The sequence below is a fragment of the Schistocerca piceifrons genome, chromosome 2 (assembly GCF_021461385.2).
Source record: "Schistocerca piceifrons isolate TAMUIC-IGC-003096 chromosome 2, iqSchPice1.1, whole genome shotgun sequence".
Classification (NCBI taxonomy): Eukaryota; Metazoa; Arthropoda; class Insecta; order Orthoptera; family Acrididae; genus Schistocerca; species Schistocerca piceifrons.
The window spans coordinates 839,109,175-839,123,757 of NC_060139.1; the positions used below are offsets into that span (position 1 = coordinate 839,109,175).

General features: G+C 39.8%; 1 protein-coding gene across 3 annotated transcripts in view; it reads right to left on the minus strand.

Moving 5' to 3' along the window:
- Positions 1-457: 457 nt before the first annotated feature.
- The window catches only part of LOC124776801 (ragulator complex protein LAMTOR4), a 40,132-nt gene continuing 26,006 nt past the window's right edge, over positions 458-14,583 (minus strand). For all 3 annotated transcript variants that reach the window (XM_047251949.1, XM_047251948.1, XM_047251947.1), the window contains exon 4: positions 458-1,285. In XM_047251949.1, coding sequence (XP_047107905.1) covers positions 1,182-1,285 — 104 coding nt within the window. In that variant the 3' untranslated portion in view covers positions 458-1,181. The remainder of the gene's footprint in view (positions 1,286-14,583) is intronic.

A 14,583-nucleotide genomic window follows, 5' to 3' on the forward strand; every position in this document is an offset into this window, starting at 1 on the left:
GCATCTGTTTTCTCTCACCTTATTGTCCACTTCCTGCAACAAACTTTCAATAACGACTGAAGGACGCCCACTCCGTTGTTCATCATGTACATTTTTGCGGGCATCTTTAAATGCTCTCACCCACTTTCTTACCATTCCATCACTCATGATGTTTTCTCCATAAACTGCACAGATTTCATGATGAATATTGATTGCTTTTAGGCCTTTAGCACAAAGAAATATTATAACAGCCTATACTTCACAGTCGGTGGGACTCACGATTATAGGAGGCATCTTAAACACTCAGTACACAACGTAAACAAGTAAGAATCAGACTGTAATGACGTCAGTGCATAGGCAACAGATGTAGGTACTCAGTGCGCATGCGCAGAACGCTGACCGCAGCGCTGCGGCCGCGGTGTGGCAAAATGGTACTTACTCAAAAACACGCCTCATACTAAAGTAAACACACTAAAAATTATAAGCATTTTGTTTATTTTCTAAAAACAATTTACAAAATTAAGTCTCTCTTTTTCACATGTATTGACTGGTTCAATAAATTATCTGCTGTGAGCAAGGAAGAGTAACATTAAATAAAGCAAACACACAAGGTAGTGAACACAATGAGGAACAAACTGTGCAGTGAGGACACTAATGTAGCAATGACACCAGAACGTACAAAAATATGTTAATACAAATTAATTGTGCTATTCTGCATCTATTACAATACACTTGTTTAAAAACTGCATGCAAGCAACAGCAGACAAACAGTTCAATCTCAACAGTTATTCCAAACTCTGATATGTAAAAAAAGGCATTTCATATAAACAGGCACTATTTTGACTGTAATGGAAAGCTCGGTAGAGATCACTGAATACATTAATATGACCTACATTTAAAACTGAACATCTAGTATAACTGAAAGATGAGGTCATCTACATAATCAGTCTCTTCAATCATAGGGTATAAATTTTGACAAAAGTCATCGACCCCTGTCACGTACTTCCAGGCACACAGTTATTACGCATGACTAGGATAATGTTAATTCTGGTCAGTCATCTCAATATTACTGAAAAGTATTTACAACACTAAGCATTAAATTAACAAAATTTAAATAAATGGCAGAACATAAGAAAAACAGCCCATACAAAAATACCAACAGCAGCATAAAATATACATAAATTAACGATCTGCTGACAATCTCAAACAGTTACTGGATCCACTTGGTTTGGAACAAACTTCCTCTTTACAACATGAATCTTCTTGTTTGACAGGCATATGACATAGCAGTGATCATCATAAATAACTGGAACAGAAAATTACAAATTTGAGCCAAGTGCCTCAAAAACAGGTGTATGATACAAAAAGATCTTCATACATTAAACAATAAGATGATCATACATATAAAAATTAATGTCAGGCTTATGCAATAGGATGATATTTCTTCAGTTACAACAAACATACCAAAAAACACACAAGATGCTCTGTAATCCTACCTACAAAAATCAAGAAATGAGCTACATTTTCACTAAAGAAGTTAAGCAAAACAATTATTGGCCTCTTACAGATGATTTGATCACAAATAAACTGTCAACAGAACTTGACAACTGAGGTAATCTTACTGAAGAGTTCATGTAGGATCTTTTTCTTTTCCACTCCTCATGAACAATGGCCTCCAGCGTGAACAGTTAGTGACGGTATAGGCCAAGCTGTAATATAGTGACAAGTGAGAACATTACGAACATTTGTTTAACAGAGTCTTGGTCTACCTCTGGAACGTAATATAGCAACGACTGTGCCTTGCACGAATTCAACAAGTCCTTGGTAGGTTTCTGGAGGCAGGTGACACCAGATGGTTACATACAAGTCATGCAATTCCCCTAAATCACAAACTAGTGATTCATGGATGAGGAGCTGGTACCCAGTAATGTTTCATATGTATTCCACCAGGTTCAGAACAGGCAAATTTGGTCGCCAAAACAATGATGTGAATTCACTATCATGCTCCTTACAATAATTGTAGCACAACTATAGTCTGACACTGACACACTACTGGAATAAGCCATTGGTACTGGTGAAGACTAGCAGAAATTATGTTCAAGTCATTTTGTACCCTCCTGTGGTTACTTAATGTTCCCGTGCACGACACCATCTTCAAGAAACAGCTGCAGATTGCTGCTCACCCTGTCTGCCAGATCATTTATCGAAACAGACAATAAGAGTGGTCCTATCACTCACACTTCCCTGGGACACTCCTGATGATACAATTATCTCTGATGGACACTCACTGTCAAGAACAATGTACTGGGTTACATTACTTAATAAGTCTTCGAGCCACTCACATATCAGGAAACAGGATATAGAGGAAATACGAGTCATTGGCTTTGATCAGTGATGTAGGAAACATATGACAAACACTGTACACAATATGGTGGCTAAAGCACTGTCACTGACTGTTTCAAACAGGCTAAGCTACAGATCAGTGTCACCAAAACAAGGTTTTTTTTAGCTTCATATTCACTGGGCTTTGCCAACTCTCAACCAAACCGTTACCTTCCAACCTAACCTATACTTCAACCAGTTCTTTTTTTGAGGGCAGAACTAGCACCTAGAACCTAGCAGAACTAGCACTCCTGGAAGAAAGGATATTGTGGAGACATGGCTTAGCCACAGCATGGGAGATGTTTCCAGAATGAGATTTTCACTCTGCAGCAGAGTTTGTGCTGTTATGAAACTTCTGTGAAGTTTGGAAAGTAGGAGATGAGGTACTGGCAGAAGTAAAGCTGTGAGGACAGGGCGCGAGTCGTGCGTGGATAGCTCAGATGGTCGAGCACTTCCCCGCAAAAGGCATAGGTCCGGAGTTCAAGTCTCGGTCCGGCACACAGTTTTAATCTGCCAGGAAAGTTCCATAACAGCACACACTCCGCTGCAGAGTGAAAATCTCATTCAGGACAGTATATGTTTGTACGATCCTTCTGCATCAAGATTTCTGAAGTAAGAAATTCAAAACTTCCATTTTCCTTTCGCTGTCTTCTGTTGCAACATCAGACTGGACAAACCACGTCTAAATCTACATTTACAACCACATCTATACAATGCAAACCACCAAGAAGTGCAGGGAATAGTCCAATTGTACCAGTTATTAGAGTTTCTTCTCATTCCATTCATGTACAAAGTGCAGGAAGAATGATTGATTGAATGTGTCTGTGCATGCTGTAATTATTCTAATCTTGTCCTCATGATCCCTATGTAAGCGATACGTATTGGGTTGTAGTACATCCCTAGAGTTGTCATTTAAAGCCAGTTCTTGAAACTTTGCTAGTAGACTTTCTCGGGTTAATTTACGTGTATCATCACGAGTATACCAGTTTAGTTTCTTCAGCATCTCGGCAACACTCTCCAACTGGTCAAACAAACCTCCGACCATTTGTTTTGCCCTTCTCTGTACATTTGTCTTCCCCTTCTCTGTGCATGTTCAATATCCTCTCTTAGTTCTATTTGGTACAGGTGCCACACAGTTTAGCAGTATTCTAGAATGTGTTGCCAGAGCGATTTGTAAGCAATCTCCTTTGTAGATTGATTGCAATTATCCCAGCACTCTACCAAGAAACCAAAGTCTACCACCTGCTTTACCCAAGTGAGCCTACATCATCATTCTGTTTCATATCACTACAAAGTTGCCAATCTTTGCACCACTCTGAAATCTTATCAGATCTGACTGAATATTTAGACAAAGTACCTCATTTTAGGCAACTACATCATCTCCAAAAAGTCTGAGCTTACTATTAATATTGTCCAAAAGATCATTAATATACAAAATGAATAGCAAGGGCCCCAACACACTTCCCTGGGGCAAACCTGAAGTTACTTCTACATCTGACGATGACTCTCGATCCAAGATAACATGCAGCATCCTCCCTACCAAAAAGTCCTCAGTCCAGTAGCAAACTTCACTTGATGTCCCATATGATCAGACTTCTGATAATAAGAATAGGTGTGGCACTGAGTCAAATGCTTTTTGAAAACCAACAAATCCTGCATACTACCTTCATCCAAAGCTTTCTGTATGTCAAGTGAGAAAATTGTGAGTTGGGTTCCACACAATCGACGTTTTCAGAGTCCATGCTGACTGGCACGAACAAGGTGATTCTGTTCACGATATCTCATTATAGATGAGCTTTTTTCTAAGATTCTACAACACATTGATGTCAAGGATATTGCATGGCAGTTTTGTGGCTCACTTCTACTACCTGTCTTGTAGACAGATGGGACTTGTGCTTTCTTCCAATTACTGGGCATGGTTTTTTGTTCGAGGGATCTATGAAAGATCATAGAAGAGCGGTTAAACTCAGCCGCAAATTAAGTATAGACTCTGATAAAGATTTCTTCATACACTGAAGCTTTGTTCAATTTTAATGATTTCAGCTGTTTCTCGTCACCACGGACACTAATGGTGATTTCACTACTCACGTCTTCAGTGGTATGACAAATTGGGACAATTCTCCTGGGTTTTCCCCTGTGAATGAACATTTAAAAACAGAGTTAAGCATTTCATTTGTTTTGTTAAACTGAAACTTCAGTCCCTGTCTCATTTCCTAGGGGCTCGACACTAACTTTGGTGCCATTAACAGCTTTTATACAACACCAGAATTACTTTGGGTTTTGTGAAAGATCATTTGAAAATATTCTGTTATGGTAATAACTGAACGCTTCATGTATTGCCCTCTTAACAACCAAATGTGTTTCTATCGACAGTCCTATACTTTGTTTTAGACCTATTATGCTGTTGGCCTAGTCTCTGTTTCCTTAGAAGTTTCTTTACAATGACTTTATACAATGGAGGGTCCCTCTCATATAAACTGTTCTACAGGGTACCTATCAATCCAGTGCATGGTCAAGTAATCTTTTGAAATTGAGTCATAGTTCCTCTAAATGCACACACGCGCGCGCACGCGCACACACACACACACACACACACACACACACACACACACACACACACACACACACACACACACACACACACCAGATTATGTGGATATCCTAATAAAGGCCAAGTCTATTTTTTTGTTGCTGTTAGATTGAATATATTCCTATCTTGTGTGACTTGATAGGTGCCTTCAACCCACTTAGCAATTTTATGTCAGACCAGAATCTACCTGATTTCTCGGCAAGGTTTTTTGCTAAAGTATGATGGTAGTCTTCAGTCTATGTTTCACACATCAATTATTTTTTTTACATACGCAAGAATTTGTACTAACTTTTACCTCTTCTCATTTGCGCATTCTTTTTCGAACTTCAGAGTGCAACGGTCTCTGCTTCCTAAGCATTTTCCAAATTTTGTTATTAAACCACGGTGGGATTCTCCATCCTTAATCCACTCATTGGCACGTACTTCTCCAGTGTGCAAATTAAAATATGTTTTAACTTTGCTCATAATTCCTCTACAGCCATGACATTGGTCTGTTCATCATATTGGAACTAAATTACATCCATTCATTTTCTAACTGGGATGTTAACAATGACTTATCTGCTCTTTCCACAAAAAATACTTTCTAGCCTTCCTGATGTATTTATTTACATCAGCAACCACTGTCATCATGACGACTTCATGATCACTAAATCATGTCTGTATATGGACAACATCGGTAAGGTCAGGCCTGTTTATAGCAACAAGGTCTACAATATTTCCACTGCATGTTGGCTATCTAAGTAGCTACTGAACAGTCTTCAGAAAACTGTGCTCAAAAGTACTTCACAAGACTGCCTGTCTGTGCCACCTTCATTGAATCCACAGAAGTCCCATTCTATACTCTGCAGGTTGAAGTCACCTCCATGCATGATTTTTTTTCACCTCCAACTAATATTGCATCATGTCTTTGGCACTCTACTGATCGTAAACTTATTCTGAGTGACAAACACTGTTGTGGTGGCATCAGGTGAATGGTAAAAACATTCAATAATTAACTTCAGCTCACCTAGATTTGTTACACACATCTAGATAGTTTCATAATCAGACTCAGTTTTGACCTTGATAGAACAATATTTCTTTCTTTCTGACTACAATGTACACCTCCCTCTCCCCTATAGTGATATCTAATCTGTATTGACTAAATACACCCCTACTGGCACTGCAGCAACTGTGCATGTGCAACTAGGTGCACACACACACACACACACACACACACACACACACACACACACACACACACACACACACACACAAGGTCAGCAGTACATTTGTAAACAGGAAATTGGACACAACCTGATCATAATTTGTAAAGAAAATTTCAGGTTACCATTCATCAATAGTTTCTCTGACACTACAGTACACAGTTACTATTCTCTCAAATTAGCCACTCAAGTAACACCTATTACAAATTATCAGTTGCTTTTTGCAGTATTGATAAGTATTGACAATACAGACAAAGCTGAATTAATATTTCTTGTGCTTTCTTAAGGCATGCCTGCTAATAATACCTTTTTTTCTTCCAGTTTCACAGTAACATGGAATCCAGTTAACATTCTCAATTTAACAATGATGAAATATGAAGAACGTGGTTTCCAGCCGAAATCACCTATTTCTCCTGAGGACATACATATGTCATTTGTTAGTTGATTTCCTTGACATTCATTTGAATGATATCGACATTTCGTTTGAAATTGTGGATATGTTAGAAGAAATAGGAAATAACTGTGACGAATCCTCAAACCGTGGTTCAGATGACATCAGTTGTGCCAGTAACAGTCCTAAAGAAGAATACCTTCCAAAACTAAAAGAAAGATGTACTGCAACAGCTTTCAGCAACAAAGAAAAAGCAGTGAAATACTGGTTAAACGAAGGAATGAAAAAAGCTTGAAGTTATGTAGTGTGCGAAGGTGTTTTCGTTTTGTAAAATTGGAGCATGAACTGTACAAATGGAAGAATGAATTACATGAAGTCAGAAATATGCCCCATACAGAAACCCAAAACCATATGAATGATAAACTGTTCGAAAGATTTAGAACTGCTCATGTGAGGCTATGCACCGTTACCAACGGATATCTGTGATACTGGGCCCTCTGAACTGCATCTGAGATGTACAATGCTAATTTCGTTGATCTGGCTAAGTAAGTTCAAGAAATCGTACAGAATAGGAAGTTGCTAAATTACATTGCGTAAACATGTAGAGCAGCTGATAGTGCTATAGAGAAATTCATAGCTGACGTAAAGACAAAACTTGCTGTTCCCACTGCAACTGCTGTCTATAACACTAATCAGTCAGGTTTCGTGAAAGATCTGCATGCACACTGCACTTCACCATTTTGGGGTGAAAAGAGAGTGGGTTGCTCAACCAATGAATGCAATGTCGCATTCATATACAATAACTCCAGTGATAAGTATGAGTGGTTTACTGTTTCCACAGCAGTATATCTGTCTTCAAGAATCACAAGGAAAATTAGGACCAAAAATAAAAAAATGGACTGTTTAGTTGCAAAAATCTTGTAATTGACCTATCAAAATCTGGAAAAAATGGGAAAGAATAATTTTCAACATTTCGTTTGAAATGTATTCCTACCAGCTGCAGAAACTAATTCACTGCATTTGTTTGATTCAGGGTCTGGACATAACAACGATGCCTCTGTTTTTGTGGACGACGGCAAAAAATCTGTAGATGTAATGTGGATTCCGTCTGGAACTACTACTGCGATTCAACCTCTTGATAAAGAATTTCTTTGACAGTGGAAAGCATTTTTCAGTAAATTATCAGACAACATAATTTCCAATATCTCTCCCTCATTTCGGGTTTATCAGTGGTATTCTGAAGCTACAGTCATTTGTGCATTACCAGTTTTCTTCGCCACACTTCACGACTTTGATCAAGTATGCCTCGTATGCAGCACAACGTGCAAAATAATGGCCGGGATCATTTCTGATTCCATCCCAGTTCTGTCTAAATAAAACTCTTGGTTACTGAGAAGTGCCTGACTTCATCAATTTCTCGTTTGTCCGGGGTGCCTGGTGCAAGAAAAATGTTTGTTTTTGTCATTCAATACACACTTCGGATTTTCATGAAGATTACAGGAAATGAAAAAAGAATTGTTTCGCTGTAGTAAAATGTACAAGATTCAAAAATTATTATAAAAAATGGCCTACAGAAATTGTTATGAAATGTAGTACTGCAAGGCACATTTCATTTCAACAAATTACAAGTCCTCACTGATGGAATTCGTCTTTGACATCAAACACTGCCACAATTTTCTTTTCTCTGGTAGCCACTTTTACCAGAATTACATGTGCAAGAACTGAACTGTCGATATGAAGTTATTCAAAAAAATATTTGTATAGTTTAAACCGGGTTTTCACCGGAGCAAACAAGCTGACAAGCACGAGTGAAAGAGAATTCTGTCTAGTGCAACCAGTAGGCCTCTTGCAGGTCTTTCAACTGGTCGCCACTGCAGCTACTTACGTGTCCTTAACCTTCCCCAGTTACCTAATCGGAAAATGGAGACCTGCAGTTTAACGTGGAATCCTTGCACGTCTTTTGTGGCCACTCCAACATCTGTGAGAAGTGAATGCTCAGTTAAAAATCATAGTGAAAATGTTGTGGCCTGAACGGGATTTGATCCAGTGCTCTCAGCATCACAAAGTGGGCACTTTACCACTACACCATTTTTGTTTTAGGGGTAAAAAAAAAAAAGAAAAAAAGAAAAAAAAGAATATGACCATTAGACCTTACATGTGTAGTGGAAATGCTAGCTGTGTCACCTCTTGAAATAATGATCAAAGTCAGTAATTAGTGTTCTGTTTATAAATTGCCCCTCAACAGTAATGAGAAGCCTGGGAAAAACGGCAGCCAACATACTATGAAAATTTTGGATCGGTGCAAAGGAGAGATGGAGATGCAATTCCATGTAAAGTGCGCAATCTCCACACATCATACTTCCATACAAATTGAGACACTTAAATTCTGCCTTCCCTGCGCCATTTTTGCATACTCCATCAAGACAGTGTGCTCACCATGCAAAATAATCCTCACTGAACAGCAAAGTTTCATATTGTGGCTCTAATATAATAGAGTTTTATCCTGTATGCTGAATTTTAGCTCCAGAAGCTAAAAACCTATAACACGGCATTCATAGGCAATGTTCGCTACTTTGTGTTCTCTTCCGTTCCCACTATCGTAAACGATTCTACCCATATTCAAATGCACTGTAGTGAATTTTCTGCAAATGCTCATTCGCACGTGTTTGCTTCCATTTGCTCCACTGCAAACCAGGCTTTAGGTGCTTAAAGTTGGTGCCTGTGAACTCCGGATAATTCTGTTATGCAGCGCTGTGTGAGTGATTCGCCGAAACGCACGCTAGGCAGACAGGGCTGTACAAACCGCTGTTATACGCTATTCTTCGCATGGGAAAAATGTGTAACTTCAACATTTTTTACAAAATACTTGCAGTGCCTCTTAGCAACTAAAATTCTGGTAGTGCATTTCTTTCATTATCTTCTTACTGTGTAAAAAATTCAGGATAGGTTTTGACATGTCTTATTGGACCATTCCCTTGTCAGCTGCAAACGAAAAGAATTGATTTAATTCTGCAAATGGTGCTGCAAATTGTGAGCTCTGCTTGCATCATGCACGCAAGGTCAGTAGTCTTCACCACTTCTAGCAGCTGCCCCTATGAACTTGGGTGGCCTCAGAACCCAAGTAATAGCCGCCATTAGTGCCAACATGAGCCACAACTTGATGGCTGCTTCACCCTGCAGCTGTTATGGAGCGTTTGATTACTGGCACAAGTCCCATGAAAGCCCCAATGAATGTCCCCAATAATGTAACACTGTCCCCACCAGTCTGCATCCATGGCATGGTGCTTGCTCTGTGTAGCCCTTTGCCTGGGAGATGGCATATCCAGACATGATCCCTGAAGCAACATGGGATCATGTAGACTCCTACACCTGCTGTGGAGCACAATGTTCAAAGAACTATGTACTCCAAAATACTTATCTGCAGTAGCTTTATACCCTGTCATCAGCTCTACCACAGATCACCACCTATCCTGCTTTAAAGAGCAGGCAAGCCTCCCATGTCCATGTTCTGTGTGAGGTGTGGGCATAGAACTCCTTGCTGCCAGTGGTTCCACTGCCCTTCAACCACTTTTCATAGATTTTTGCAACAGTAGCTCACAAACAGCAGATTAGTTTTACCATTTACAAGATGCTTGTTACTATGTGCGAAGCCATAATTTGCCTTTTGCTGAAGTTAAACGTCAGTTAATCAGTTAACATTCTTATTTGTGGCCTCTATTACCATTAGAATGATACTCAATTTGTCTAATGCCCTTACATACTTTTGTTATTAAATTGTGTGTCCCCAATGCCACTAGGTGTTGAATCTCATGGTGGGTAGTAGTTATATGTTTTGGTTCACCAGTGGTTGAGCCTCGAGTAAAAATGGCTACCGGAAATTCAAGATGTACGAAATGACACTACGTTTGTATCATGAGAAAGTATACTGTACATTTTACATTATGAAGATGCAAATTTACCAGTAATATTTTGAGTATTCTTTAATTCAACATCTTATGCACATGCCTGTTAGTGTGAATGAGGCATGAGTTCCCAATCTCAGACCAAAAATGAAACAACAAAGTAGCAGGTAGATGCCAGTGGCACAGTGCCAGAAAGTATGAAGTATATTTTCATCTGCCAGAGGGGTAAAGGACTGTTTCTTTCTGGGGTGCAATGGGAATATCCCCAGGGATTACTTTGCAAAGTATACAACAAAAATCCTAAATGCTACACAAGTGCTTCGGCCCAAGAGGCTGCAAATACACACAAGAAGGGAGTGTCTACAAAATGAAGGAGAAAATATTTTATCAGGGCAACGCACCTGTCCACAATTGTGCTTTCAAAACTGGAAAACTGAGGAATCTGAAGTACGAATCATTTGACATCAACACTATTCCTAAGGAAATCAGTGGTTTGTAAATCTTATGAGTCCAATAAAAAGTTTATGGCAACAGTAAATGGTTATTTTGTATATCTTGAGAAAGTGTACTTAGGGATTACATATAAAATAAGTGCATTTTCTTACCTAAATAGCTGTCTTTCATTGGCAAGTCAAGCACTGAAGTTACTTCTGTAAGAAGATTTCTCTCAAATGCCAGAATTACAAATTTTCAAGCCTACATGATAAAATTTCCCCAGTAAAACATTCCCTGTTCAACTCTGCTACAGTGTGAGAGAGACTTTTCCAAACATTCAACTTTTGGACTTTCTGAACTCTACAGAAAGATAATGTACTGAAGTTTATTACCCACCTAGGAATAACATTACAATGGCATTGAACTGAAATAGCTGTCCAGACATCCATCACCCACATGATGTATTAACACCAACTGGGCTTCTTTGCAGCTTTTACAAGATGCGTGACACTATGCTACTCAAGCTATATTTTTATTGACTCAATTACATATGAAGGTTTGTATGTCTTATGTAGAAAACTTTAATAATAGCGCGATAGTTTAGTAAAGGCTAATCTTATTGACATTTCTAATCTGACTGGTTGTGGACCAGCCTTCCTGGAAATCACACTGCTAGTTAGATAACAGGGTTGGCAGCACAAGGACCCATGACAGCTAATGTTTTATCATTCTCTCAAGTAATTCATACAGCCCACAAGTGAAACTGGTTGACCAGTAGCTATCAATGGAAGTAGGATCCTATCATAGCTTAAGGATCTAAATGATACAATTTAGAGGATACTATTAAGAGGAGTTCACCTCTAAGCCAGATACAACTAAAGACTCCGAGGAGGCAATTTTGCAGTCCACATTTAGGTGTTGCATCATTTGATTATGGATCATGTCAGCACCTTAGCTGATGTTACAGCTCTACAAACACTATCAAAGGTCCAGATTGGGGGACAGGAAAAGGTGGCCTTCAAACCACAAATCTGTCAGTTTGCCCTCTGGAATGCGTTAGAGGCAGGTTGGTTTGGTAGGGGGGGAAATGGGGATACCAAGACCACTGGGAAATGGTCACTGGCTCACAGCATTACGTACAGTCTTTTGTAATAACGTGATTAAGTTGCATGAGCCACGGAACATCAACAGCCGAGAATGAGTTATGTGCTGTGCTGAAGTGGGTAGGGAATCTGTCACTGACAACAATAATCAAGCAACTAGTTGATGAGGAGACACCTACTGGAGTGTCTGGACGTCCACCACAGTGGGTTATGTACATTAAAATCCCCAAGGAGGAGGAAGACTGGAGGTGGGGCGATTATGTATCAAGTTGAGCTACTCAGAGTAGCTTATTTTTCACCCCCTACAGCATGTCAATATTGCAAATAGTGCTACTAACAGTTGTTCGAATCTGTACAGCCACCACTTCCAACCTTGTTTGTAAAGGCACCCATTCACTATAACATTTGTGTGTACATATGTGCAAACCACTCTGTGGGTTTGGCACAAATATTACAGTAACTGTTGTAGAAGCAGAACTTAGGAAAGTAACTATCAGAAACATGGTTTCTTGCAACGTGACATTGCAAGATAGAATAAAAGTAGCAGTTGTTCAGGGAAGTGGCAGCAATACACTAATTCCACTGAACAATCGTCATGGAAAGAGGAAAAGTTGGGACTCGAAGCAGCCCTTGTAGACAACCACATTCCAGAGTCTTCAATCACCAGCACTTGTGTTTATACAGTGTTCAGGAACATAAATTTTGGGGCAGGTGAAGAAGGAATATCTAGGAATGGCAAAATTAATTTTCTTTGATTTCTTCATAGACTTGTCTTTTGAAATTGTGAAGGTGTTAAAAATATGCTAAGATTTGTCCAAGTTAAGATCAGGAACAGAAGAACAGGAGGTTCTAAGATCCAGGGCCTGCAATTCCCTCAACTGTTGGCCAGTGCCTCACAGCGAGTCACATGGTTCAAGTAGGATGGTTTCCCAGAGGAGCTCCCTCCACCACAGGACACCTGAGGAGATGAATACTTCTCCAGAACAGGATGTGCGATTGGTGACCCAACTGTTTGTAAGAGAACAGATGGCAACATTTCTGACACGACCTCAGATCAAAAGGATTTCATTGCAATGATACAGACATGGGTTCATTTCATATGGACTAGCTGCAAAGATTTTTTCTCTGTCACAAAACCAGTCATAACAGCATGTATAATGAGAGCATTCAGCCATTAAATGAGTATCTGCACCATCTAGGACAAAGTGTTCCAACACTGCCCCAAGGGGGCACTGAGCAAACATCAGCTGCGGGCAGACATTTAGCACAAGCTACATGTCAGGTGACCTATTGCACTGTGTACACACCTCATTTTGCACACACACTCTAGCCACTTGGTCACTTGTTCCCATGTTCACTCAGACGAGGCAGTAAAGTTAAATAGGCTATGGCCTGGCTTCCTGTTCATCAGGTCTTTGCTCACCTTTGCCCATGGGTGGGCATGCTGCGAAATGGAACGTCCTGGTCCAGCTATATGCTTCATGCCATACTTTTCCCAATGACTTGTATATGTAAAGCCCGCATCTTGTGTCTCGCTTATAGCATGAGAAATAATGACATCATCATCATCCTCCTCCTCCCTCCCCCCCCCCCCCCCTCAAGTCCTGGTCCAGTCTGGATTGAGTGCTCCTATTTATGTGTGGAAACAATTTGATGTTTGCTGAATGTAAGGTCAGCAGCACAGATTTGTTGCATACAAGGAGTTAAAAATAATCTGTTGGTATGCTGTGTGTAGGTTCGTAATGGATAATGGATTTCATAACTAACTAGAGAAATTGTTGTGACCTTCAGTGGGCAAATGATAATGTCAACAAAAATCGAGCTATTAATGGTTTGAGTTGTGTAATGGGATGAAACCAAACAGATGATGCTTGCAATATTACATAGGCCTCCTTTTTTTATCGGGAAGTAAGTCTTTTGTGGAACCAGTGAGGGGTTTTCTTTTTAACAATCCAGCTGATTATTCTCTACCACTGATTAGATTCATTTCGTTATTATCGGGTAAGGCACCAGCTACCTTCACTAGAGACCCAGAGAGGTGTCACAGTGGAACTGGTGGTTACTGCTAGACCATTTCATTTCATTTCATTTCATTTCATTAAAGAAGAAAGCTCACAACCACCCTCCCCCGGCTGGAATGAACAATACTGCTGTAGTTTCCTCCTCTTTATCTATTTCTCCACTCTATCCATCTTTTCCCACTCTCCTCATGATACCTTGGCTCTTACCTAGGTTTTATTTTGGCTTTTCTCATGACCCTTTGCATTATTTCCTAGTTTGCTTAATTTCCTTTAGTCGCTACTTGCAAATTTCTCAGAACTGCAAGTTGTGCTGGAAGGTCACCCACTAGGGTACACTGATGGATGCGACCATCCTGACATCCAGGCCTGGGCAAGGATCAAAATTCTCATTAGATGCTCGCCAATACGATGGCAAAGTGTTAAAGAGTTTCTGTAGTATCTTAGCTTATTGATACTGCCAGAGTTGGTGCCTCGAAGATTCCTGCAGACTTTGAACATTGCCACTAAGATGACCACCAACCTTCTGGTACAAGATTACCTCCATGTTGCTAGTTGGTACCGAACATAACATTGAGTTA